The sequence below is a fragment of the Meleagris gallopavo genome, chromosome 5 (genome assembly GCF_000146605.3).
Source record: "Meleagris gallopavo isolate NT-WF06-2002-E0010 breed Aviagen turkey brand Nicholas breeding stock chromosome 5, Turkey_5.1, whole genome shotgun sequence".
In the NCBI taxonomy this organism is placed as follows: domain Eukaryota; kingdom Metazoa; phylum Chordata; class Aves; order Galliformes; family Phasianidae; genus Meleagris; species Meleagris gallopavo.
The window spans coordinates 20,404,004-20,429,794 of record NC_015015.2 but is presented as its reverse complement, the minus strand read 5'-3'; the positions used below and the strand labels follow the sequence as shown (position 1 = coordinate 20,429,794).

The 25,791-nt window shown below is 39.0% G+C and overlaps 1 protein-coding gene across 1 annotated transcript; it reads left to right on the top strand.

Moving 5' to 3' along the window:
• The first annotated feature begins 1,713 nt into the window (after positions 1-1,713).
• On the top strand, positions 1,714-25,674 carry LOC109367730 (cytosolic phospholipase A2 epsilon-like). The gene is made up of 20 exons (XM_019615517.2): positions 1,714-1,960; positions 3,415-3,487; positions 10,535-10,671; positions 11,021-11,152; positions 12,196-12,236; positions 13,008-13,050; positions 13,399-13,462; positions 14,261-14,421; positions 14,616-14,708; positions 15,328-15,365; positions 15,993-16,149; positions 16,503-16,639; positions 17,127-17,349; positions 18,553-18,667; positions 19,321-19,458; positions 20,177-20,284; positions 20,956-21,147; positions 21,480-21,646; positions 23,140-23,323; positions 24,187-25,674. Exons 1-20 carry the CDS (start codon positions 1,934-1,936, stop codon positions 24,423-24,425), a joined length of 2,469 nt encoding a protein of 822 aa, XP_019471062.1. The 5' UTR covers positions 1,714-1,933; the 3' UTR covers positions 24,426-25,674.
• The last annotated feature ends 117 nt before the right edge of the window (positions 25,675-25,791 follow it).

Genomic DNA, 25,791 nt, shown 5'->3' with positions numbered 1-25,791 from the left:
TTGTAACTGTTCAGCATTTTCCTGCAAATAGTTTTTTGTAGAGATTGTGCTGAAAGAGTGATTTTCCCATCATCAAAAATTCAGAAGGCCCTCTGAGGGAAGCTAGTTGCCAGAGGCAATCTTCTCACAGTTCTGCAATGGGTAGATCACAAGTTGTCTTTCTCAACAGCAGCTCTACACCGTGATACATGAAGAGACTGCTCACAGCAGTTTAAATAATGCTTGGGATTGTCTTGCTTTTGGTAATAAAAGAGGAATAATAAAAGGATGTGGTGTAACCCTGTTTCCAGGTGCAGTATTGCATGTTGAAATTCAGATTATTAGCCCTGCATGTTATGAGGCAACTGTAATTGTGATTCAGCTCCAGAACTCTAGAATCAGCTCGAGGGATACCTCTGGGTCTTTCCCAAATATCAGTTTGATTTGTGGTTTCTAGGACTTCTGGAAGGAAATGAAGCAGAGCAGGGTAGAAGCTCTTTCTATCTGTTTTACAGGGGAAACTTAACAACAGGAGAGAAAAAAGCCAGTTAGGTGCATGACACAACCTGAGCCTCATTAACCATCTTTTTCATCAGGACTAATTAGTCCATTTCCTAAGTAACTATGACGAATTGTTGCAAAGACGTGACAGTGTTGCTTCCTGAGTCAGCCTTGGGGTATCTCTGCATTTTGTCCTGCTGATAGGAAACTTGCCTTTCGGTCTCTGAGGGGGTGCCTTCTGCACTCAGATTGCTCCATGATTCTTCCTTTTATCTTCCCACTGCTTCAGTATCATCTGTTCAAAACAGTGTGCCCCAAATGTTTATTTTCCTGATAAAACTAATTAAGCCTGCAATAGGCTTAAAACTGAATTGTTTGCAATCTTTTGGGGATTATTTCCTTTGACTGCTGCTTCTTGTTGCATCCAGTTCTTACGTTAGAGTATCTTTGAATGTCAAACATCTTATTGAATTCAAGTTATATAATATCTGTGGAATTACCTTAATCAATTATCATTTGATTGCAAAGTGAAATGAAATTTTGAGTTCATTTTTTAATTAAATTTCATAATAGAAAAAAGTTCTTTTTTTAAAAGTAAGTCTTCCATTTCATTGTCTGCTACGTATTCACTTTAAGCACTGGGATGATTTTACGTGATGCTAACAGTGCCCTGCAGAGCAAGGTCTTATAAATGCAGGGATATAAGATTATGTTAGAACATGAAGAATAAGTAACATTAATTTCAAGTGACATCATCCAAATATATTATATTTGAGATCATTCAAACTTTTGAGAAAGTGAGTGAGCCTTTAAAGCTTTGCCTCTACCATGGAAATTCTCTTGCAGTCTCAACAGCTATTTGGAAATTTTTTGGCAATATTTTTCAGTGCAGTAACTACTTGGCTGAAAGACCAGCTTACTGCCTGAGTGCACCATGGAAGCTGAGGGAGGGATGAAAAATCATCTTTCTTATATGTCTTTAAGCAAATACCCACCCATAGGCAATAAAAAGCTACAAAAACTCTTTTCCATTCTCAATGACTTGTTTGGATGTTCTGGGCCAAGGAAGCCATGTACAGCTGGACAGACCCTTGATGGTGCAGCTGATTTTGCGCAGAAGGATGTGTCCTCACAGCCCTCCGGTATGCAAGAGCTGTGTAGCCCCCTTAAAATCTACAAAGGGAAGATCCTTGCTGGGTGTTGACACCACTCTAACTGCAGCTGGGAAGAGTATCCTTCTGCTGGGGCATCTGTGTGTCACCTGCCAGCAGAGAGGAGGAGGAGCTGGAGATTGCTCAAGGGCTGGTGGCTGGGGTGAGGCTGGAATTGAGTCAGGCATCCACACACCTGCCTGTCTGCTCCAGGCAGCTTAAAGCACCAGAAGCTTTGGGTGCTCCTTGGTACCCATCCGCTGCTGCGTTTCATACCTGGTTTGAACGCGGGGAAGACCACGATGGGAGTGTTTTACAGCACAAGCCAGGTAAGGAAAGGGAAAAGGAGGCTCTGGGGTGAGCTTTCCTGGCAACTTTAGTGGCAGATGGGACCTCATGTAGGAGCATTGTTCAGCTCAGAGGTTCCTTCTTCAGCACCTGGGCTGACAGCAATGAGTGGCTTCTATCTGGGTTTTGTGCTCACTTTGATTTTTTGCTTTGAGGAACCTAAGGGCTTTCATACTGTAGTAATTGTACTATATTTGTAAATGCCCAATTTATATATTTCTGCTGTCTTTAACTCTCATCCAGTGGGATCTAGCAAAATAACTCACTGATGAAAACTATAGAGATGTAACTAATGTGAATGAGCGCAGAGGAAAAGCCAGAAAGGTGTTAAATGTGGGCTCCCCTAGAAACTGTGGGAGTCTGTGCGCATTAGCGAATGGATGGTGACACAGAAGGCTTTTGTTGCTATATGTGGATCTGCATACTTGTGACAGTGATATTCCCTGCTCAATGAGTAGTGTGCATGAGCTCTCCCATATACTTGTAACAAAAATATGGTCTTTTTTCTTCCAATTTTTTTTTGCTATTGGTGCTTGTTTTCTTTGGTTGGTTCGGAGTGTTGAATTGCAGAGTTTTTTTTCTCCTTTCATTCCTTTAACAAAGAGAATTATCTAGGGAGCAAACTACCTCACCATCAGTTCCCCATACATTTCATTAAGTATTTGTTTGTCCACTGCTTGCTCGACAAAATCAAACCAGTTCCCTGACAGGTTTTTAATATCTTTTGATAACCACCTAGGTATATGTGGCATTCCAGGATTTCCAATAATGCTTTCCTGTGTCATTGCATAAAGGAATATTGGATAAGCTGAATTATTCTGAGAGAAATAATTACAGAGCTGTTTCTTTTACTGCCCCCTTGGAATGGGTTCCTGGAAGACATTTTTCAGGTCCTCATTTTCTGAAAGCCAATGCTGATCTACATCAAATATAACAGTGAAGGTATATAGGTATATACCAACTGACACGCAATGTTACAACATCATAATATCATTACTAATTCCTGCTCTGCTAGATTGACCACTATTTGTTGTGAAATAAAGTAGATCTGTATAACATACTTTGCATTTGCATAGACCAAGATGTATATCAATTGTATTGATACAACACTGAGGCTCACTATTTTTCTGTGGTTGGGTTGTAAGAGTCGGTCAACCACTACAATCTGAGGAGTTCCATAAATTTCCTCAGAATGAAAAATGGAGGACAATGGAGATTTGGTCTGTAGCTGACTGTACAAATAGGGACTTTGGCCACACCTGGCTGTAAACCTTTTGGGAGGACAGAGAAGATGATCCACAAGGAAGAACCTCAGTCTAGAAATGTTTTATGTGGTTGATATTGAAACATTTAATTCAACACTATATCTGACTGTGCTTCTGTTCTTTCTCTCTACTTGATAATCCTGTGTATTTTGTACTCTGCTCTTCTATAGACAGAACCTTCTCCATGCAACTTACTCACCGTAAAAATCATACGGATGAAAAATGCCAGGAAAGCAGACTTGTGTGAGTATCTTTATATACCTATAGAGTATACATGTGCTTGTAAAGCTATTTGAAATATAACCAAGTGTGGAAAACATCACAGAGCATTTTTTTTTTTAGAAAAAAGGAGAGAAGCAGAGATGTTTGACTGTGGTTGGTGAAGATAAAGTAGCATAGTTCATTTTACTTATTCTTAGATTTTTGTCAGCATAATACTGAGGTCCAGCCATCAGCTCTATGTAGTTCAGATCTGTTTGCACAGAATGCATAAAATGTAGATTCAATTGTGAAAATAAGTATAGATATTTATTTGAAGGAAATAGTGTATGAAGAAATTTAGATGAGGGTACTTCTTTCTATTGTTGCTTCTTACACTAATGTCCAACCTGTCCATAGCACAGAATATTTTATGGGTGCTCAAGACTGGATATTTGACATCTCTCATTGGACTCATCTTTCATGGAAAAGTGTGGTTAGGCATTGCAACAGATTGCCCAGGGAAGTGGTGGAGTCACCATCCCTGGATTTACTTATGAGTTGTGTAGATGTGCTTAAGATGTTCCTAAGAAGTGCTTAGGGACATGGTTTAGGGGTGGACCTTGTTGTGTTAGATGCTAGTTAATCTTTATTTAATGGATCTTGTCCAGCCTATATTATTCTATCATTCTGTGTCTGTTGCATTTGATTCAGCCATAGGAGATATATGTTTCAAAGCATAGTAGAGGGCTTGCACTATTAGCTGTTTCTGTTATTGGTAATTTTTCTGTTCAGAAGTTGAAGTATATAAAGTATATAAATACTTATTAATGCTCCGTAAATATCTGACCAGCAAAGCACTAGAGAAGAAGGTGAGACAACCACTTCCAGTCTGAGTAGCTGGCTGATTATCTTGCATTTATTCACTTATATGAAATAGGAAGGTCTCAGTCTGGAATGTTTCTGTAGGAACCAGACCAAGTTAAATTTGGTTGAGTTAAAATGATGCAGGTCTGTAGCTCTACAAGAGATTAGTTTGGGCCTTTCTGTAGTACTGCTATTGTTCTTTAGAGCTCAAACATGTATGAGGAGTAGTTTATCGTTCAATTATTTTTTTTTTTCTGAAGAGAAGCAAGTTAAATTCTTGTTGTTGAATGTATGGGGAAGAAGAGTCTGTATGAAATTATTTCAAATATGTGGAAAGGTGATCTGAAGTTCATTTAAAGGCTGGAGGAAATTCTCCTGCTACAGCTAAAACCAAACTGAAAGTACAAACTCTTGGGCTCTAAATGGAAAGAAAGAGGTGTGGATAAACAGGGCCCTTAGATAATCATGTCCTGTCATCTGCATGATAGCGATCTTACTGAATTTACTCTCTGCCTTTTCCTCCTCTCCACAAATTTTGCTTCTGGTTTCAAACTATTTTGACTCTGTAGGGAGTTGCTTGTTTTCCAGACAACTTGCAAACAGTAGAAATTTTTAGTGCCCAGGCCAGGTATGAGTTGGTTGAACATTTCAGTTTGCTGGTATGAGGCAGTCCATCCAGCCCCTACCTCTACTCAGTGGAGCAGTTTGGATGGCTGCAATGTTTACAGGGCATGCCCTGGGGTCTTGAGCAGCACAGGCTCTCCAGGCTGAGATTATTTTGCATTACACTGCAAAAGTTGTACTGGATGTTATCTGCAAAACAGGCAACAAGCATTTCACCACCAATGTTGCCAAGCTGTTATCTGCTTGAAATGGTCATGTCAGTCAAACCCTGGAGAGAGAAAATGGCACAAACAAAATAAATACCATGCTTGTAAAGCTGAATGCTTTGTTTATTGGGTACTTCCATCATTTACAAAGATAATCTCTGAAAGAGCTATCCAAGATACAGAGGAGAAGTTAGGAATAATATTTGGATATAAAATAAACACCTTTCCTGTCAGGCAGGGCAGTTAGTCTTTTGGTATCCATACTGGCATGCTAGGAGATGCACAGGTAAGAATCTCAGCCAGCCTGTGAGCAAGACATTTTGTGACTCTAAATGAACTGCAGCCTCTGCTTAGTGGATGGCAAAGAAAAGAGAATTATATGTTTTCTTGTTAGCTCTGTTGACTAGGATTTCTCTTATCACTCCTAGAGTGCGGGGCTCAATGCCAAAAATCACATCCTCTCCTCTATACTTGGCTTTGTACCTTGTATTCTGAGGATTACAGAGTTGTACCAGTCATGACACTGCCTTGCATATACTTGATTTCTGAGTCCGGTTTTGATGATATCTGCTTATTTCCAGTTTACCTGAAATTTTTGCTTTCAAGCCACTTCAGCCTGTAGTTTGCTATACAGTCAAACTTGTAGAAGTCATATATTTCACTTATACACTCTTCATCATAATAAATAACATTGTGATTCAATTTTTTTTTTTTAAATAATGACTTTCACATCTGGATAGTCACTTGCAATGGAAAAGCTAGCGCAAGTTTCCTGTTTGTAACTGTGTGGCTTTCTCTGAGAAGAAATAAATGGGAGTCTTAAGATGGAAAATGCACCACTTTTGCAATGTTTAGCTACTTTTTTGTGTATCTTTTGGGAATACATTTTTCTGTCATATTTATAATCACCTAGAGATTAGTTTGACACACTTAGAAAACCCCAAAGATGTGAGCTTCCATCCCCAGCTACACTGACTTCTTTACAGTACCATTTTCTTAATGATTTTTTTCAAGTCTTTTTTTTTTTTTTTAAATTTGCTGCTGTCCTTTTCCTGAAAACCTTTCTGAATAGAACAGGATGACAAGTGTCACCTATTTCTCAGCCATCTTAAACAATTTCGGTATCTAAAATCAGCTCTTCCTGCTTCTCTCCAGTCATGCTTATCCTTTTTTTTAAGAAGTTAATTCAATTTTCTAATATTCTCCTCTGAAGATCCTTCCCTGCACTATTTCTGTACACTCTTAACATCACTTTAATACTCATCTAGTGCTTAGATATTCTCGCATTGGGGTACTATGGGTTAATTTCATTATCGCTCTATCTGCTTCATCTTCTAGACAGTAAATGGTAATGGGAAAACCAATCCATCACAATAGTCTCAAAACTTCAATAGCATCAACTACAGAACAAGTATTACAAGATACTGGAAGTTCAAAGACAATTTAAATTACTTTCAATTTTTTTCAACTCTTCATCTTTTTAATTACATCCTTATACTATTTCATCTCTTTTTACCACTAATTCATCAATGTGTAAATAATACATCAACATTGACTTCCATTTTTTTATTCATACATCACTGATGTCCTCTGTGATTTTGGTGCCATGTTTGTGATCTGCACATTCCCTCTTTTCACTAAGAACACCCATCAGATTCATTGGAGTTATTAATATTCCTGGACCAGCAACGCTCGTCAGTTTCCAGATTTAGGTGTGTACCTTGTCTGCATCCTGACTCCTCAATAGGGTGAGATTTGGATTGCACCAATCTAACCGAACCTTAAAAACAGGACTTTCTCTGTGGACAATTTCAAATTTTATGCTCAGCCTGTTAAAGAACATGGATGTCAAAAGTTTGTGTAGGTTCAAGGCAGAGGTTAACCATGTTCATGAAAAAAAAAAAAAAAGCAAAGGTTGGCTTAGAAAGTCTCTGAAAATAAAACCGTGAGGACTGAGAGCGTTGTGTGATGTTTACCCTCTTCTTATGCACTTAAATGCCCATCGAATAAGGGGCATGATCTTCTCTGGCACTTTTTTCCATTCCTAACAGGATGAAAAATCCTTCCCCAAAAAAGGGACAAAAGAACTAAAGAAAAGGATCCTGTAGGGAAACAAATTCATTAATGGAATTAAATAAAAACAAGCAAACAAAACATAAGTGTTGAGAGTTAAACAAAAAGCCAAAAGTAGGGAGCTGGGGAGAAATGCTGAGATGCACGTTTTCAAGCCATCATTATCTGCTTTCTGAAAGCATTCTAGAGACCCAGTAGATACAGAAAGACATTGGGCTAAATGGACCTTGGTTGTTATAGAACTAAGTAGATTCTTCAGCATTTTCTTGGTGAAATAATGATCTTTTGTCAATGTCTTGGTGGAAAAAGTGGGGAGGGAAAAGCAAACTTTTATTTTTTTAATATATTTATTACTAGACTTGTCAGTTTTGAAAAATTTCAGGTTTGGGAATTTTTTTTTAATTTAAGGCCTATGTTATTTTGGATGCAATATTTTATAAGATTGTGAAGTATAGTTTATATTTTTTATTTTAAAACATATTTTACAGCACTGCAGTAGCAGTTCTGCTATATGTGAAATCAAGTTGTGGAAAGGTCACTGAGACCCTGAAATGAAATATAGCTGGTGAAACATATTATTGTTTGAGGATCTGTAATCCAATCTGATACTTATTACAGGAACCTGCAGACTTCCTCTGGTGTTTGGTTCTTGCACTAAATTATTATTTCATTGTTATTTATTACTTACTTCACCATGATATTTAAGCAGTTGCCACTATGCAGCATTGTTCTAGATGCAGCTTGAAGTCCTGTTTAATAATAAGAGGATGTGGATAAGGAAAAAAAATAAAGAAAAATAGTGAGGTTGTTATTTGGTAGAATCTCAGCAAAGAATAGCTTTAAGAATGGGTGTAAATGACAACAGCGATATAGCTCTCTTTACAGTGTGTCACTCGAGGTGAAGGCCACGGTGTGAATGTGTGAGAAAGCTTTTTATTGAAGTTTAGTTATACGCAATGGAGACTAACATTAAAAGTTGCCTGGAGGAAGGAAATGCTCTCCCAGGCCTTTCTGAATTATGATAATTATATTGTGAAGGGCCTTGGAAACAAAGGCATTTATTTCCACAGAAGCAACCCATGTCCTTTTTATTAAAAACAAGCAACAACACAAAACCAAACAAAGCAAAAAACCCTCAGTGATCTAAATTATCGAATAACTTGCATTTTAGAAAACAGTACTGTTAATCTACCCATCCACAGCCACATCTCTACTCGGATCCCCAGTGCTGGATGAAGAGCAAAAATGCATTTCTTTGCAGGTGGTGATGGTCTACATTTCAGATGGTCCAAGTGAAGGACATCCATAACCACGGTAATGATTTGGGCAAACAGATCAATATTTGAGACCACATTCTTGTATTCAGCACAATAAGTAAAACTATACTTTGAGAGCCATAAGAAAACCTTTCCCCTAGAGTTGGCCTCCATTTGAGTGCTTACAGGCAGTCCAAGAGGAGGAGGATGCCCAGATTGCTGTCCATGAAGACTGGAAGTTGTATTTGTTAATATCAAAAATAGGAGAAACTTCATGTTTTAGCCAGAACAGCTGGTGCCCTGCTGTTGTCTGAGGTGCAGCATGGTACCGGGACCATGGTGTTTTTTAGCATGGGTCATGCAGCTGTAATGCTTTCTAATGGCAAAGTGCAATTAGGATCCAGTCCTGCAGCTATCCTGGAAGATAATTAGAAATGTAGCGTAATAATTGCATGAAGACTGTACTTTCATAAGCACCTGCTGCCACACCTGCTTCTGGCAGGATATTGCCCCATGGTGATACTATGGCTGCCACCTCAAATACATTTCAACAACTGCTCATGTGTCATGGTGAAGGTGAGGTACACCAGTTGCTGCTGGGAAGTTCTGCTGTGTACATCATGTGAGCATCATCACTGCTGTTCCCCTTCTGTAGTCAGGTGGTGTTTAGGCTTATGTACTAGAATAATGAGGATTTGCAAGCATGTGCCTGCTAAAGAGAGCCTTGTATGTATAAATGAAAAGATTCTCAATATAAGTCAGTGTAGTTTTCTGCTGCACCAATGATGGACAGAGTGGAGTGCCAGTCCTCACATCTATTTGTACATAGAGTGGATCAAGCACAGTATCAAGATAACTCACAAACTTGAGTGGATCCTTCTGATCCTCTGAGATCTGATGGGAGTGCATTAATCTCAATGTGGAGAAAAAAGAAAAGAATCAAAGTCAATCAAAAAAAAGATTTTCATATGAAGATTTCCTCTATATACATGGAAGTTTGAGAGCTATTAGGACTCTTTATGAATTTGTGTGATCTCTCTGTGTTTTGGTATGTTTATAATTTAAATATATATATAATATACCACAACAACTTTAATCAAAGTTACTCTTTTTTCTTTCAAAGTTACTTACACAAAAATGACTTAAATCTCAGGACAGTCATTAAAAAAAAAAAAAAAAAAGAGTTCACTAATTCTTCAGTTACACATGGCTAAGGACCATACGAATGACTGCATTTCCCAAAAGTCAAGTCTACTGGTAAAACTAAATGGGACAAAACTAAGTGTAGTCAGATGAGGGTGTGTCTGCTGTGCGGTTAAAGGAATGCTTGAGTAGGTGGCATTAAAAATAGAGAAAATATAATGCTAATGATGAGATTGATATCTGTGGGCAATACTGTGCCCATGCTATCTTTGGCATTTATGTGGCTTGTTGCTCCTAACTAATAAACTGTGTTCTGTAGGGTGGTCATCCTTGACTTCAGAGCATGGATCCAAAGGATTGTAAATCTCACAATTCACGTTTGCTTTTTACTACTTAATGATCATGACAAAAAGCATTCCAGGCAGAAATGATGATCAACGTACTGTAGACAGCTGCTAACCACTGTTGCGTACCAAAACTTTGGTCCCGAACATCCCTCACTTACAAAGTAGCTCATGTGGGAAGCCAAACTCTACAGCTGAGCTTTTCAACTGGGAAAGGGAATTTAAAACCCTAAAGCTCCCCTCCTTAGAATCTGGGCACATACAAATTCATAGCCAAACTGTATGACCCTGATTGAAAAAAACAAGGCAAGAACAATGTAATCTTGTGCAAAGTATCAACGTCACCTCACTTTGTGCTGTTTCCAGCACAGACAAGATTTTACCTGCCTATCGTGTTGCAAATGCCGTTACTACTCTCTCTACTACTACCTTTGGTCGTATGCTACTGACTTCATGACATCTTATCTGGCCTTCCAGCTTGCATTCTGCCTTGTGAACTCAAAAATTCAATCAGTGCAACACTTTATGGGGTGCTAAATGTGGCTTACTAATCTGTTACTTTCCTACTTTCTTCCACAGTAACCCAGTCGGATTGCTATGTGAGCCTGAGACTGCCAACAGCCTCGGTGCAGAATTTCCGAACGAAAACAATTCCTAACACCAAGAACCCAACATGGAATGAGACCTTCCACTTTACGATTCAGAGCCAGGTTAAGGTAGGAAATGTGGCTATGTTAGCACTTACTCTCTAGCCATCTCCTGATTACTAGGCTGAAGAAAGAAGCCTAGATGCCTTCTTAAATAGAACCATAGCTGCACATACTGTGTGTTTTCTTGAGTATTCTTTCTTATGAAGCACTCACACTTCCATTAGTTATTTAGCTTTCAATACATGAATTAGACTGTTCCTGAATTGTCAACAGAGCCTGTAGAGACAAACTGTGAAACAGTAAAAAACTGTTTCCTTTGCATTCATTCTTGAAGTTCTTACCCAAATTCTTCCAGAACTATCTGTACTATCTTATTCCTAAAAAAGCTTACACAATCTGTTTTTCATGTTTCCAGAACATTCTGGAGCTGAAAGTTTGTGATGAAGACAATGTAACTCAAGATGACCATCTCCTCACTGTTTTCTTTGATGTATCCAAAATCCAGCTTGGAGAAAACATTCAGCTGAGTTTCCAGCTGAATCCACAGGTATGGATAAATTTCAAAGACAAAGCTAAGAGAACATGGTTAGGTGAGAATGTGTTTTTCTCAGCTTTTCTCTCACCTGTTTGGTATATACCCCTTTCTTACTGTCCGTTCAGCCAGCTGAGTATAACTCATCTGTTTCAGAGGCTGCTGAAGGCTCTTGTCCCTGCAATTACAGTGAATTTGGGATGCTACTTTTGCAGATAGCAATGTTATCAGACTTGTTTGGTTGCTCAACTTGATGTCAAAAATGTTGAGAGATTTAGGCAGTCCTTCATAGTTGGAGCCCAAGGTTCTGACGAAGTTGAGACAATCTCATACTGAGGTTTTAATGATGATGATTAGGCCTGGAAATATATCACTTGTGTGAGTGCTGATTTGATCTGATAACTGTTTTAGAAAGGCTCTCCACACTGTCTTCCTTCATGCTGGCTCTAGAAGGCCATGAGGGATGTAGAATTGCAGCAAAACCTGCAAAGGAGGACTGCAAATGATGAAGATGAAGACTGAGCATGCAATTGGACTCTACCCAACCAAAGTTCATTTTCCAGAGCACCCTGGGCTTTATACACCAAGGCATGCCACCATGTTAGTGTGCCATCAGACCTGTTTATACAGGTTGTGGGTGAGGCCAGGAGAGGGACAGGATGGTTTAAAAGCACCAAATAAATTCAGTATTTCTCATACTGAGAGTTAATGGGGAGCACTGAGAGTTTCTGGCAGGGGAAGAGGAATTGCAGGTGATTTGTGAACTAGTGAGGATGAATGTATACCTATGGAAAGGCAGAAGAACTGTCAAGAGATCCTGTAAGATGTGTTCATGTTCGGCCTACAAGGTATGAACTAGAAGCCTGCTGATATAATTCCTACAAAATTTAGTGTATGCAACGTTAAATATAATGGATGTGACACAAGGAAAATTGAATCTGTTGCATGTGCTGTAGCTAAAGGTGGATGCTGGCTTGCTGAAGAGCACAGATTCCTACAGAGTTTCTTTCTGGACGGGAGAATCATCATGTAGTGATTGCCTTTTCTTAATTTCTCAGGGAAAAGAGGAGCTGGAGGTTGAATTCACGATGGAGAGTAGGTAAGTTTTAAGTAGGTGAACAATAGAGGAATGCAACTCAAAGAGAAAATGTTTCTGGTACAAAACACTGTTTACACTTACAGCCCCCTAACACTGTCATAGTCTGAATAAAACAGATGGGAACTTCGGGTGGTCAGGAAATGCTTGCACATGACGACATTTAAGAAAGCATTGCAGTGTGTGATGTGTATGCATCAACACCAGGCATATTGAGACACTAGAGTGCTGTCATTGACAGAAGCACAGAGATGTCCCTGGTTGCTGATGCTCCCTAGGCTGCAGGGGCATTCTGTGCAGCAGGACATTTTAAGTTTTAAACCACTAAATGGGCAAGTAAATCAGTCCTACTGCTGCTGTTGATTTTTAAGGTAAAAGGTAATTTTTTTTTCTTTTCCTTTTTTCATTATGGCACATTGGATGAATTCACCAGCTTTTCAGCTGTGGTCCCCCAGGTTTATGCCTGAACAACATGAGGCATTAGTGTAATTCTGCCATTTCCATAAATTTACTTATTTGCATCAGAAAATAATCCTATCTGATGTAATCAGGAGTTCTGCTACTCAGCAGCTCTTCACGAATAGAGCAGCCCAGGCTTAACATTCAGACTCAGGCTTTTAAGAGGCAGACTGGATTGATGCCCAGCTAGAGTTTAATGTGTCCATGTTGGCTGTCCAAAGACAGATTTTTAAAGATAGAGAAATGATGATGAAGGGAAAAAAGAATTTGGAGAGTGCTAGTTGTGAACTGATCATTTTCCATTTTGTCTTTCAGTCCGGATCCTCCTGAAAACATTGTTACTAATGGCGTTTTAGTGGTAATTTTTATTACCTAACCCATCCCCTGCTGTAGGGCCATGTTTACTGCTATGCTGACACTAATGGTGCTGGGCAGTTGCTTCATAGGTTGGCATGGAGGCATTAGCTGTGGGCAGGCCCAAACAGAGCACGGTCAGGTGGACATCCATCTATCCCATTCTGCCTGGTTACAGCTGGGCTGAGTATCCTCCCTGGGGCACCCATCCCACTTCATCCTGATACAAATGCCATCTTCCTGGGCCTGGTAGGGGCAGTGAACAGATCAAGCATATGCCCATGGGTCTGACTAAAGCAGAGCTCAGCCAGTAGTGAATATCTTTTTCCCTTTCTCTCACTGTCTCTTCCAGTCCCGTGAAGTTGCTTGTCTGGAGGTGCAGGTGAATGGCGGCAGGCTGAGGAAGGATAGCACAGGTGAGTCTTCACTGATTTATGGAGAGTGTCTTATGGCAAAAGCACTCAGCATTTCACCCCTGAACTCCCCTGTTTAAAATGGCTGAAGATGCAAGGCGAAATTTCAGCAACATCACTGGCCTCTGGAGTGGGCTGCAATTGGTCAAAACTACTGAATGCAGTGTGAAGAGTTTATGATCTGATTTTCCTGCAAAAAGACTTTCCCCTATAATAACATCTTGTCACATGGTTATGACTTTCCAAAATATTTGTGTACAGCATTGAAGTTTTCTAAGCTCTGAAGTAGATCAAAATCTCCCTGTCTTCAGAGGCAAAGATAAGCATTAGGACTCTTTCCTCAAATTTCACACTTACAAATTTCTTTATGTGTAACAATACAAAATATGTCACTAGATGAAAGATGAGAGGCAGAGTATATCACCAAGGGTACCTGTTGCACATTATAATCAGCACATCACTGCTGCGTCGAGCCTGTGCTTGTAGGCCTGTGTACATCCTATGCAATTTTTAAAACATCATGCTCTGACACCTCCTAATACTTTCACACTGAAAAGCATGTTTTTTGAGTGAACTTAAGTCAAAGACTCCTTTTTAGTTCTCAGCATAATTTACTTGTAGGATGTCATAAACAACCTTGGATCCCACTGAACTACTGGTGGGGATCAGATTCCCGGCATGAAGGAGGTTTCCTTGTAGTTATGAAGTACAGACAGTAATAGAGTGGTTTGGGGTGTTATTAACTTTAAGATAGCAAAGACTGTTCATGAGGATGTGATGTTTGTTCTGCCATCTCTTCAGAGAGGAAATTTGCGCTGACAGTGGATGGCTCATATGAGGGGATGCAGACCCACACGCTGAGCTCACGCCTGTGTGCAGCCGCACCAGCAAGGTTCCACTACATCAAACACCATCAGTCGGCGCTGACTGTGTCACTGCCACGGCGCAGGCGGCTCAGTAGGGTACGTGGTCACCCATAATGGGCAGATGATTCTACATGCTGTTTGTTTGGGGACCTCCGAGATCTGTGTTGTTCAGATCTGTGTAGGTAAAGGATGAGAAGTGAGTGTGTGGATGTAAGGCTGGGGAGACTGCTCTTTTTCCCCTTGTGTAATTATTATTATTGCATTTTTACCTTTTTTTTTTTCCTTTTCAGTCTGTATCAAGTCAAAATGAAAGGGATATGAATGAGTCTGTGACTCTAGCTCTAAACTTGCTTCCTATACAAGAGAAAATAACTATAGCAGAGGTGAGAACAAGTATTTCTTATAAAATCCAGTCCAACTTATGCTCAGTTTGGTGGGTGACATGAATTTTACTCTTCAGTGATTAAGCTCCAGTCAGACACATGCTACATTTGTAAAGTGAGAATAACAGTTGCTCACTGTGTAGCTATGCAATGCTTATTTGTTGGTTTTGTTTGTTCTGCATGTGGTTCCTGGCACACTTTTCAACTCTGTTCTGTGTTTAAGCTGATTTCCTCAGGACATATCTAATACAATCATCAATGCTGTATGTGAGCTAACAATAATAGGTAAGACACTTAAGACTGATAATTTGCAGAGAGGAAGTCTAAAGCAGAAGGTAAAACAGAGAACATCGACATGCCTGTGGTTCAGGTGCCTCTCTTTCAATGAGCTCCCTTGAAAACAAAGGGAAACTAAACGTTCATCCATGCAAAGCAGAGGGACCCTATTTCTATCCAGCCCAGATTGCACTGGAACCCATTAGCGATCTCAAAACCCAGACAAATGCTGGCCAGATCCTGCAGCAAATGCAGTAAAACTCAGCCTGTAGATGGTGAGGGTAAGGAAGATGTAAGATTAATGACTTGAATGTGCTTACAGTGTTTGTATTGTGATTTTCAGGACAGGACAATTGACTTGTACGCAAAAGCAAATGAATGGTAAGTAAGTTTTCAGCAAGGCCTGATGCTGTAACTGGGAGTCACTTGCACCTACACGTCTGAAATCAGCAGGGGGCCATGCAGGCTCAGTTGCAAACAAGATTGTGCTCTGCTTCACTTTGCAGGCTTTTGTGTGCAAGATTCTCCTTTTTCAGTGATGGATAACTAAATCAGGGGTCCCTCTTCCTTTGAGTTTCAGAACTGTGCACTGTTATGCCCATGGATTGAGAGAGTAGCTCCACACAGAAATCGTATTTCTGTAAAATACAAACAAAATAAATCCAAGGCACAGAAGCTATTTCCCTAATTAGCTACAGTGCCTGCTGATGGTGGTTATCTTGTTACAGGCACATACGGTAGGCAATATTGAAAATTGAAAAATCAATCATATGAGCAAACAAAACCAGAAGCTTGCTGTAGGAACTTCATTACAATACAGGGCAGTATGAAGGGTTCTGTCGTTCATTCCCATTTGCATTTTTAGTAAAAGCTGAGGCAATTAGCAGATGCCTGTCTGTGGTGTTGCACTTTCTCATTTATTACATTACTGTTCATGTACCAATCTGTAAACACAACTGGGATGATTACTACAAGCAATAGCATATAATATTTGTGCCCTGGTCTCAGGACCCAGGGTTTGTGCTTCAGGCCAAGAAACCTAGATGCCCGTCTGGGTTTTGACCTGTGCATGGATGAAAAGAACTTCCTGCAAAATCGGAGGAAGGTGGTTGCTGCTGCACTGAAAGATGTTCTTCATCTGGAAGAGGACCTACAAGACCATGAGGTAGCTAGGAAATGCACTGCTTGGGGATTTCTCTCTTTCCTTTCCCTTAGGTCTTGAAATGGCAACAGGAGCAAGGCCTCTGTCAGCAACTGCTTCTCTTGGGCTCTGTTTGCAGCCAAGGTGTTCTCAACTGAAGAGCTCAACAGACTGCCTGGAAGAGCAAATACTCTATTGTCAGCTGACATGATGGGGCTGGGTTGATGGTTGGATTAAGTGATCTTAGCGGTCTTTTCCAATCTAAATGATTCTATGATTCTATGTGTCTGGGTGTTGCATTAGCACGACTGTCTTCTTTTGATGCAAACCTCCCTTGATGCCACTTTTCTGTCTGTGTTTTGTTTTGTGTTGAGCAGGTACCTATAGTGGCTGTGACAACAGCAGGGTGTGGGATAAGAGCACTGACGGGAATGTATGGCAGCATGTTGGGTCTTCAAAAGTTGCGTGTTCTGGATTGTGTTTCGTACATCAGTGGCTCATCTGGCACAACATGGTGAGAAGTCATTTTGATTCTATTGTTTGGATCTTATTATGTGAAGCAAAACCCTGCTTTGTCTGGGCTTTAGATCTTGGAAAAGGTAAAAAGGATATACTGAGTTATTGCTTGTTCTTTGGTCTATGAACAATGGGGTCACCCAAGAAATGTTTGTTGTGCATCATACTTTTTGGTGTCACTGAAGTAATTTAACACCAATTAAAAGTTGAAACTTTAATGGCAATGCAAAAATCCTTAATCCTATGCAAAATTATCCTTTACGATTAATTTCTGTTGGATAAAACAGCATTGAGAGCTGATGAAGCTGTCTGAATAGGATTCAAAGCAAGTGATTATCTATAGATTTGCATTTCTGTTCCAAGCAAGCTCGAAATAGAAGAGTGACCTAAAGCTAGTACAGTAAGAAGTGCCCAAAGTATATCCTCTCAGTTCTAAAAGCTTCATCTTCATTTTTGTACCTCCCCATCCTGTTTCCTGCTTGCAGGACCATGACAAAATTGTATGAAGATGCTGAGTGGTCGCATAAGGATCTCGGAGAAATAATTATTGAAGCTCGGAAGCAAGCAGCCAAGTGCAAGATGGGTGCTTTTTGCTTGAGAAGTCTGAGGAATTATTACAAAGAGCTGAGTCAAAGGACCCAAGCAGGACATAAAACATCTTTTATTGATCTGTGGGGACTTATGATTGAATCAATGTTAAATGACGGGGTAATGTCTACACAGCTATCTTCTCATAAAGTTGGTTACCTGATCTTTATGACCATTACAAGAAATTAAAATCCTAGGAAGAAGTACCTGTCCAGTAACACTATACTTGGTATGCAGGCAGAACACCACTTACTGCAGTAATAACTTGGAGATGCAGTGCATGTCTATAGTGAATTCTAAATTGTGACTGAATATAATGTAGAAATGGCTCAGACTAGTTCTAAAGTAACTGGCATGCTAATTAACCTTTGTAGCTGTCCAAGAATTTTTTGAAATTCTGAAGTGTTTTTTACAGCTTCAGACTTTTATGTTTCCACTGCTGTAATGTTTGCTGTATTACACAAGCTGTAATCATATATTGTACATACTGCAGATGTACTCCTTATGTAGTTACTGCACTTTGTGAATTAGCACTGAGAAAGTGTGTAGATCTGTTGCAGGAATAGTGATTCTGCAGGTGTTTTCAGCTGCTTTGAATTTGTTCTCTCAAGACTGCCCTTTCCTAATTCTGTTAAGCAAAATTTTCCACGTAAACTGACAGACTGATGTCAGCTGAAGAAAAAAATATTTTATTTTAAAATCCTGTAAATGTTTATATTTTGTCCAGGTGAAGCAGGAAAACTGAAAGAAAAACCCACAAGTATTTTTGCTTCATATCATATTTCACATTGTGTTTCTGGCTTCATTGCTAGCTAGCTGCTAGAATTTCATTTGGCTGAAGTACACTCAATACATCAATTTCATGTAAAAGATAAGCAGTTAGTATTGCACAGCTCAACGATTTTTCCTCTGTGGATGGCACCTTCCAATACGTTTCATGACTGTTTTTGACTAGAAGTGTCACTAACACCATGCCTTAAACTCTTATGTTGAACAGATGAAAGATATGATAATAACAGAATTAGCCAGATCTGTTGTTTGTTTCGATCATCCCCCCCCCCCCCATATATTTAACAATATAAAGCTAGAACAGCATTTACAGCATCTTATTCCTGATGTCATACACTGAATGTATGACATGGCTGGTTCTCATAACTAAAGTTATTCTCTCTCTCACGATGTTTTTCTTGCCCTCTTTATTGGTGATGTGGAAATTAAGATAAATAATATTCCATATTCAGACATTATAAGCTGATGTCTTTATGGAATGGATTATTGGCTAACCTTTTTAAATTTATTATTCTTATTATTTTTAATATCCAGAAATGCTACCACAGACTTTCTGATCAACGTCGAGCAGTGAACCAAGGCCAGAATCCATTGCCCATCTACCTTGCCCTGAATGTCAAGGATAAAGTTACTACCAAAGATTTTAGAGGTAATAATGTTCCATTTCTAGGAAAAGACATTCATTTTTACAGTGTATGTATAGATGCTGTGAATAATGACAAATAGTTTTAAATTCTTCCTCTAAGCCAGAAGTCCTGTTCAGAGAATGTAAACAATAGCTGGGGAACCATAGGATACAAAGCAGCAGTTTTAACATTTTGTAAAATCTCCTGGCATGTAAATGTGCATACTTAGATATAACCTTCAGGTGACCAGTACAGCCTAGATCCATGACACTGCCTTAAAAATACTATCAGTTCTTAAGGAAAGTGATTTCCAGAAACTTTAAGTTCACTTAATGAGCATTTTTCATATTTGACTAAAGGTAATAAATGCAACAGATAACAAACCACATTCTAGTCCTCCTTTCATAAGAAAACACCCCACTTTCGAAAGAGTTGCTTAAAATTTCCCTCACCTTCTACATAATTCTTTCCCAACCTCATGAAAAGTGTGATTGATGTTTCAGTTGCCTGCTGGATCTGAGAGGCAGTGCTAAGCAGGTTTGCTTTGGGCTCACGCTAAAGCAGCCTACCTCCAATAGCACTGAGGTTCACTCCGAGTGTGCTCACGTTGTTGCTTTTAACAACATTATGTCCTCTGGGCTGGTGGAGCTAACGCTGTTGGTATGTGTGTTGTCAGAGTGGGTAGAGTTCACGCCCTATGAGGTGGGCTTCCTGAAGTACGGCGCCTTCATTCGTGCAGAGGATTTTGGCAGTGAGTTCTTCATGGGTCGCTTGATGAAGAAGCTCCCCGAGTCCCGAATCTGCTTCATGCAAGGTGACTTACCAGCTGGGGGAGTGGCAAGAATTTAATACAAACACCCATGATTTGGGAAATTAGTCCTTAGCAAGCTGCAGTTTTGCATGTAGTAGCAGAGGCACTGGGTCACATCAGAGAGGGTCAATGCCTCGGTCACTTCGATTCAGTGCGTTTCCTGAGACTTACATACGTATCCATGTTTTTATCACTGAGACTAAAATTAACTAAAAAAAAAAAAAAAAGTCATATATCTTTGCAAGTGCTTTTAAAACATCACTTTCTCTTAGCTTGAAAAGCATTTCAAAAGTTGCAAACCTATGTGACTTGGCAGAAGCTAAAGGAAACAGTGACAAGAAATAAATAGAACAAGAAAGAGGGGAATCAGTGAAGAAGCTGGCTGAAAATAATCCTTTATGGAAAGAGAAAAGAGCAATGCAAAATTTGTCCTTGCCTATACATATGTTGTTCTAAGTAAAACATGGTGGTAGGAAAAGAATATTGACATTTCTTCTGGAATAAGTTTGCATTATGAGTCAAGTTTAGCACTGAAATAGATGTCTGGGCCCATTTAAAAGCTAGATAGAAATGAAAAAAAAAAGAAAGAAAGAAAGAAAGAAAGAAAGAAAGAAAGAAAGAAAGAAAGAAAAAAAAGCTGTGGAAGGAGCAGAAGGCAGTTTTTTAATCAATTCCTTATGTTTATCTCAGTAATGCCTATTATACCTCTCTCACTTCCTAGGAATGTGGAGTAGTATCTTCTCCAAAAACCTCCTGGATGCTTGGCATGCAGCGGACAATTCAGAGGACTTCTGGCACAGATGGACCCAAGACAAAGTGACTGAAATAGGTAAATCCTCAGTACCTTTTGGCTTATGGCCCTCCTCTTCCAGGCCCTATGATAAAGTAATTGCACTCATATTTCTCTGTTTTTTGTGGTGCTCTTGATCTCAAAGTAGTGGAGACACTGGGAATGTGAAGTGATTTGATGTTACTGAATAGCAAATGCTTTGCTTAATCTGAGACTGGCATTGGTGAGATATGTATCAGAAGATAGGGCACCATCAGATGGACCTCAATAGAAAGAAGGTAGGGATGAATATATAAGGTGTTCTCTGATGTGCTGAGTTAAAATACTTGCAAAGAATTATTTCTGCCAAGGCTTCATGTCACCTCTATTTTTAGCCAGAAGGAAGCTTGAGAGTTTTCTTTCAATTTTATTCACCCTAAATTGTGCATCTTTCTCTCAAAATCCAGCTAAACTGCAAGATTTAGTAGAGGTCCAAGGAAGTCAATAGAGTAGGGATGCATAACACCAGCTAAGAAGGGCAGCTCTGTACTAAATGACCATTCCTTAAAAACATCCATGAGCATCTTCATGTTAAAATTCAAGCGAAGTTAGTGATTTCATAGTGAACAGATTTGGGTGACATTTCTGTCACTGATTCCACCTCCTCTTTGTTCCTGATCATATACATGTGACTATAATTCAACTGCATGTAATTTGTCACGTACCTCTAGAGGAACAACCAGACTTGCCCGAGAAGCCTTATGAGATGGCTACGTGCATGTTCACTCCTACAAGTGGCCTCTCCACGACTCTGCGGGATATTCTGACGGACCGCCCTGCTGTCTCCAAGTACCACAACTTCCTGAGGGGCTTCCAGATGCACAATGAGTACATCCAGCACGAACAGTTTGCAAAATGGAAAGGTATACACAACACTGCTGCTCATGCATAACTTCCAGTATCACAACTATTGAATTTTGGGGGTGTTCACTAGTGACTGTCCTTATTGGGAATAAAATAACTAGAGATGGGTTTTGCATGTACAGAAAATCTGCCATGGGTTTTGTGCAGCTCACGGGTTTGGAGACTGACAGAATGTGAGTGGAGAGGCTGAAGAAAGCTTTAGGATTGCTGCACGACATCCAAAAGCAAAGGAAAAATCTGGAATGGGAGGGGAGCTTGCCATCCTTTTGTTTTCTAACTTCACTGATGTTTTTCTGCAGCTTACTAATAGCTCCAAATTTTTATTCTTTAGACACTTTGCTGGACACCTCTCCTAATGATCTGAGAGGCCACTCAGAACACTTGGAGTTGGTGGATGCAGCTTTCTTTTTTGAAACTAGCTGTCCACCCCTTATGAGACCAGAGAGGAAAGTGGATGTCATCATACACTTAAATTACACTGGTGGATCGCAGACCTTGGTGAGAAGTAAAAAATGTCATTGTTTAATAATGGCTTTTTGTTTGCTTTCTTCGACTCTTGGACAAGCATCTATAAAATGTTATTAGTGGAAGTTGATAAAAGTGTTTCTGAATCTTAAAAGAAGAGTAGAAATTCTCAGAGGGAAGAATATATCATTTTTTTCTAAAATCACCTTTGAAAGAGCTCTAAGTAGAATAGTCAGAGCTCTCTGCTTCACCAATAACGTACAGAGAGGCACAATGAAGTTATTATGATTGTGCTGCAACTTCCATTACAAGTGTCTGTAAGATTTTATAGCACAAATATGGTTGGAAAAGCTTTTTCTCTAATTCAGATGCAGAATTTATTTTGCATCTTCCTTAAATATATACAGTTTGCATTTTTATTAGACAGTGTTTTTCATCTGTCCAAGAAAAAGATAGCAAGTGAATAATTTTTGTCATTATTTTCATTTTTTTTTTCAATGAATGCATTTTTTCTCTTAATGTGGTTATCTTGAAGAAAGGTATCAAATGCACTCACTGTATTTGCTGAAGACTGATTATAAAATTGTTATATAGTTTTCAAAAGTGATATTCATCACATAAAAAGAGACTTAGAATTCCAAATGCATACTTGTAATTGTAAACCTAATTGTAAACCTGCCCCTGAAGTGCACCACAGAAAACACAAAGTTCACTGGTTAAGGTTCTGTCTTTGATTTCAAGTGGATGATTTAAAGCAGTTCCTACGCTGTAATGCCAGATGAGAAAAATTTTTACCTCTGTTCTGCAGGAAAAGTACATGTACAGTTACTTGTACTGACATTTATTTCTAGTAATCTCAAGTCCTTCAGAAATATTTAATTCAAACAAACTGAGGTGTTATTTGAATGTATTGTTAGGTAAGTTAACAAAGCTTGACCATCACAAATGAGCTTTGTGATTTAGTTTTGTATTTTCAGATTTAATACTCATAAAACGCTAGAAATTTCACATTATTTCTAAAACTTGAAGTCTAAAATGGGGAAGTTGGTTTCAAAACCCTGCTACAATCCACTGAAGTCTACTCACAAGTTACCACTGCTACATAAATAGATAGCATGGCTATGAATCTTACTGTCTTTGACAGCAAATTTAGGATTGCAAATTTAGTTGTGTTCAGATTTAAAAAAAAATTCTAATGTAATTCTCCTTTAATTAATGATGCTCTCTAACAATCTTTGAAATTACTTGCCTTCTTCCTAAGTTATATTTCAGTTTTAGAAATGTGCCTTGGCACAAATTTAAACCCTCCTTGCCATCTTAATATCAGGTATTTTATTTCAAGTCTATTTTCAAATAACTCCTCAGGCGACAGGAGAATTAGGGATTGCATGTGTCACATTATGTTCAATTTTACAGTACTATTGAGTCATCTTGTGAAACTTAACATGAATTACGGGGCTACAGAAACAACATAATCTTGTGTATGTTTTCCATTTTTTATACTGCTGCTATTGGGCAATGACCAGCCTCTAAAGCAGGCTTGCAGTTACTTCTCAGAGCAGGGAATTCCATTCCCCAACTGTGGGCTGAAGGATGATGAGAAGAACCTGAAAGAGTGCTACGTGTTCGATGGTGCAGACACCCCTGGAGCTCCTCTCCTGCTTTACTTTCCACTAGTGAATGACAGTTTCCAAAGATATGTAGCACCTGGTAAGTTAATATTATCCCGCTATTTTATTGACACAGTGAGTGTTTTGACCTTGAGTGTTTCTCCTTTATCCCAATACAAAAAATCTTTGCTTGCTTGTTCCTACTAGTGAATACACTGCATAATGGGATGACACTAACTACTTGTGAAATCTTGTGTATAATTTCAGTTTGAGACTTGGTGCAGTTCAGAGAAAGAAGAAATGCATTCCTCAAGTAGAGGAATAGGAACTTATTTCTTTTTGTGGTCTCCAGAATTTTACTTCACAGTGAAGAACAAAGCACTGTTTTCAAATAATGTATTTTATGACAGTCAGATCTAGGAAGAACTATCTTTACAGTACAGAATGTTACTGAGGAGGACCATTGTGCTTTATTTTTGGGCTGTTTAATGCATTTCTTGTATGTATTGGGAAATGAAAGCAATAGGATGTAAACTAAAACTTGTTAAATGAAGTCATGGTGTCCTTTTGGGCCAGTGTTTTAGACACTGCCAATGTTTTTATTATGATTTCCAAGGCAACAGATGTTCTGCCTAATCCTGTGCTGTACATCTCCTTATTCCTTCTACCACTAGTATATGTTCTATCCCTGGGAATCCATGGGGTAAGACTCTGAATGACCCCCATAAGATGGCATGCTATGAGTCAACCAGCTGAAGGTACTAGTTGCAATGGAATGATGTCTAGTGACACTTGTTCATGAATTCCAAAAAGGCTTTGTTCAGAAGTACATTTTTCAGAGATCAGAGCACTGCACTTGTGCTTGCAACCACATCTGCAATCTCTCTAAATTATTCTTGACATAGCCTATCAGAGGACTGTAATTCCCTGGGACTATACAAACTCCTTCTTTTCCTCCGACAGGCATGTCTCGCAGTGCTGCAGAAATGCAACAGGGCAAGGTTGATCTCTCCAGTTTCTGCTCTCCATATTCAACAAGAGAGGTGTCATTGAAAGCAGAAGATTTCAACAAACTCCAGAAGCTGACTACTTACAATATCATGAACAATGAGAATATGATTCTTCAGGCCTTGCGCATGGCTGTGGCTCGGAAGAAGCAGGCTCCGAGCCAGCCTATATCACAGACACAGGCCACTAGTTGAACAGTATTTCCTCTCTTACTAAGTATTTATCACAACTACGCAGAATTATCTATCAAATGCAATAGCTACTTCACTCATCTTGGGGAGTGCCATTTATTTCCATATAGCCCTCTCATAAAAAAACTCCAAAACTTGAAATACTTCAGAGCTGCACAGTTCAGTTCACTAAGAAAAGTTGCTATTTTTGATCAGGAATTTTGATATCAGATAGACTGGTCTGATGTTAATACCATCATATTGTTATGCACAGAATGCAAATTCAGCTGTGTCTGATAGGGAAGTAGTTTTAACTTTTCCTCTACATTCTCTTATTGTTTTGGTGGTTAGTATTTTTTCTTATGCAAAATATTCTAGCATTTCATTGGGACTGCAGGTAGCAAATTCATGAAGCCCATAGAAGGTGGTGACCAAGCAGTATCAATTAAAATATTTTACTTGGTTCTAATAACTTGAATTAAATGGTGTTCTACCTCATAATAGTTTTGTTTCTCACATATGTTTTTTGTCATTAATTGTCATGAGTTATCATATCATACTTAATTTTTCAGATGTGTTGAGTGATGGATATATATATATATATATATAGACGGTGGCCTTTAGGTCTTCAGTGACACTTCTTTTTATCAATTAAATATACTTCTGAATTTGTTTTGAAAGGCTATTACCATTTTATCCCACAATAACCATGTTCTGTCTCAGATCGCATACGTGTGCTGCAGATATCTCCCCGGAAAGCAATTTTGCATTGTCCATTGGAATTTGTTTGGTGTAGTGAGTTGAAATATTACCAAAACAAATAGCATGTGAGGGGAACGGTGGGGTTTATGGTAATGGCATACACAGAATCACACTGTTGAAACGGAATGAGGTGTTTTTTTGTTTGCCGTTTCACACTTGTTAAACAACTATAAAAAGTGCAATACAGCAGATAGGTATGCTAGTAAAAAATAATATGCTACAATTACCACGGACTAACCTAGTCATTTGACAAGTACATTGAAATACAGTGGCTAAGGGGGAAAAAAAAGCTGGTTTAAATGCACATAAACGCATGACAACTCTCAAACATCAGCACAACTACCGCAGAACAGATGAAGAAACATCCAGATCATTCCCTGGGAATGCACTAAATGATGTGTGCACACACCTGATGAGGGCAACTTGATGAGCAATCCATAAACAAAACAGAGCATTACTTTTCAAGCTGCACATGAGACCAGTTTGTAACACAGGAAGTGATTTTGTTTATTCCAAAGAATCAAGAGCTTGTCCACCAAAGCATGGATGTTTGTTAATCGTCATTGCATCTGAGTGAGGATATATAGCATAATAATTATCTTACATTTCTTCCTCTTCAGCTAGTGAG

Coding starts and splice junctions, on each gene's coding strand:
- LOC109367730 (XM_019615517.2), top strand. CDS start 1,934: ATGGGAGTGTTTTACAGCACAAGCCAG. Junction 16,150..16,502: donor AGGACCTACAAGACCATGAG/GTAGCTAGGAAA, acceptor TGTGTTGAGCAG/GTACCTATAGTGGCTGTGAC. Junction 23,324..24,186: donor CCAAAGATATGTAGCACCTG/GTAAGTTAATAT, acceptor TTCCTCCGACAG/GCATGTCTCGCAGTGCTGCA.